This window comes from Gekko japonicus, unplaced genomic scaffold, assembly GCF_001447785.1.
Source record: "Gekko japonicus isolate JY-2015 unplaced genomic scaffold, Gekko_japonicus_V1.1 scaffold3872, whole genome shotgun sequence".
Lineage (NCBI taxonomy): Eukaryota > Metazoa > Chordata > Lepidosauria > Squamata > Gekkonidae > Gekko > Gekko japonicus.
In genome coordinates, this window is record NW_015167659.1 from 106,716 (window position 1) to 108,608 (window position 1,893).

The 1,893-nt window shown below is 40.4% G+C and overlaps 1 protein-coding gene across 1 annotated transcript in view; it reads right to left on the reverse strand.

The window, feature by feature from the left end:
• ARSG (arylsulfatase G) overlaps positions 1–1,501 on the reverse strand; it is a gene marked incomplete at its 5' end in the record, with an annotated part of 34,806 nt that extends 33,305 nt beyond the window's left edge. The window contains one exon of the mRNA XM_015414115.1: positions 1,393–1,501. Within this exon, the coding sequence (XP_015269601.1) occupies positions 1,393–1,501 (109 nt within the window). The remainder of the gene's footprint in view (positions 1–1,392) is intronic.
• Between the last annotated feature and the right edge of the window lie 392 nt (positions 1,502–1,893).

The window sequence follows — 1,893 nt, forward strand, 5'->3', positions numbered from 1 at the left end:
TTGGCATGCCATTTTATGGGACAAAAAAGCTGAAATACACTCATATGTTAAGCAACACTGGATAAGGGCCAGCCTACTCAAAGTATGGAAGCAGATAAAAGTAACATTTTATGACAAGCTGCCCAGATGGATAGCCCCGTTAGAGGCCATTGTATTGCCGAATTTAATGTCAAAGGTTCGAGCTACAACATATGAGGTCCTACTTAATAATGATAATGAATTAAGATCACATGAAGATCTGGTTGCCCAACACATACACCTGACATGGTGGGAAAGAAACCAACTAAACTCTAAAATTGCCAGAGATAGGCGAATAGGTTTTATCAGCGGAAGATCGGAACTTGATAAAATTCTGTTAGGAGATGATACTAAGATTATTGGTAAATTATATTCCTTTCTTCTGAAGCAAGAAATGCAAGAAGAAGTTTTGGTAGAAACCGGAAAGAGATGGGCAGGAAACTTAGGGCATGTGCTCGATAAAACGGAGTGGGGAAAAATCTGGAAAAATACCAGATGGTTAAAAGCTGCGGCACTAAAAGAAAATGTTTTTAAAATGGTACATAGATGGCACATGTCTCCTGAAAAGCTGGCCAAAATATATGTTGGATTAGATGCAAAATGCTGGAAATGTAAGACACATATAGGTACGTATTATCATGTATGGTGGTTATGTAACAATGTGAAGGCATATTGGAAGGAGGTCCAGAAGGTGATATGGCAGATTACCAAAAAACAAATCCCATTAGTTCCTGAAGTATTCTTGCTGAACATTTTTCCTGATAATTGGAGGAAAAAGGAAAAATTTCTAATTTTGCATATACTAACAGCAGCTAGAATGGCGCTCGCAAGAGAATGGAAGAATGAGCAGGTACCAACTAAAGGACAAATGATCAACAAACTGATTGACATAGCTGAACTGGATAATTTAACACAAAAAGTTAGTGGAAATAGAATATTAAGATTTCAGAAAGTTTGGGCACCAGTATACAACTGGATTGATAAACAAGCTATTACTTAGTCCATGCCACCTTTGAATACCCACCATGTGAATACCATTAAGTTTTCCAGAAAACTTTTAAAATCCTTATTTGAAGCTGTCATACTAGCTCTACGGAGTGGTTTGCATAAAGCTGTGAATAACGAAACAGAGGTCATTGTTGGTTAACTCAAGCCAAGCCCCTGATTTGTGAGGTTCTTAGGAAATGAGAGGCCCTTCGACTCTCAGAAACATGTGTTCTCTGAAGTTCTGACGCAAGAAAGAACAGTTCAGCTGCTTCCAGCATTCTTACATTTGCCACAGCTCTGGATCTGGCCCGACTCCTCCCTTTCTGGCTGGCTAAAAAAAGGGTCTCATAACAACAGTCCAAAACAGCAACAATTTTGTTCTTTTACCTCAACATCATATGACTCGTCACATTTGCCGGGATCTTCCCCGCCCAATAGGCTATTGTGGGGACGCGGTGTCCCCCTTCCCAAGTCGTTTGCTTCGCTGAACTGCCATCTGTGAAATTAAACAGAAAAAAAAAGTATCTGCAGAAGCTTGTCTGCCAGAAGCTTTTCCCCCTTATGAGCCAAGATTGCAAAATAAGGCAATCATTCAGAGACAGGAGGACAAGTCCTTTTCCAGAAGGACAAGGAGTCCATTAGGGCATGGAGAGATGTGCCAAATGAAAAACATAAACAGCACAGCAAACCTACTGACCACATAGGATCTTCCATGCGGCCTGTTTATTCAGGACTGGCAACAGCTCAATGCAAGAGCTATGCAGTGCTATACTTGGGATGTTTTTAGCCTTTTGAGCCCAGGTGGCTTCTGGAGATTCCAAAAGATGAATAAGCATAGGCATGATACAGTACTTAACATGCCAGATTTGGGCCTGATTTTAGGTAAGT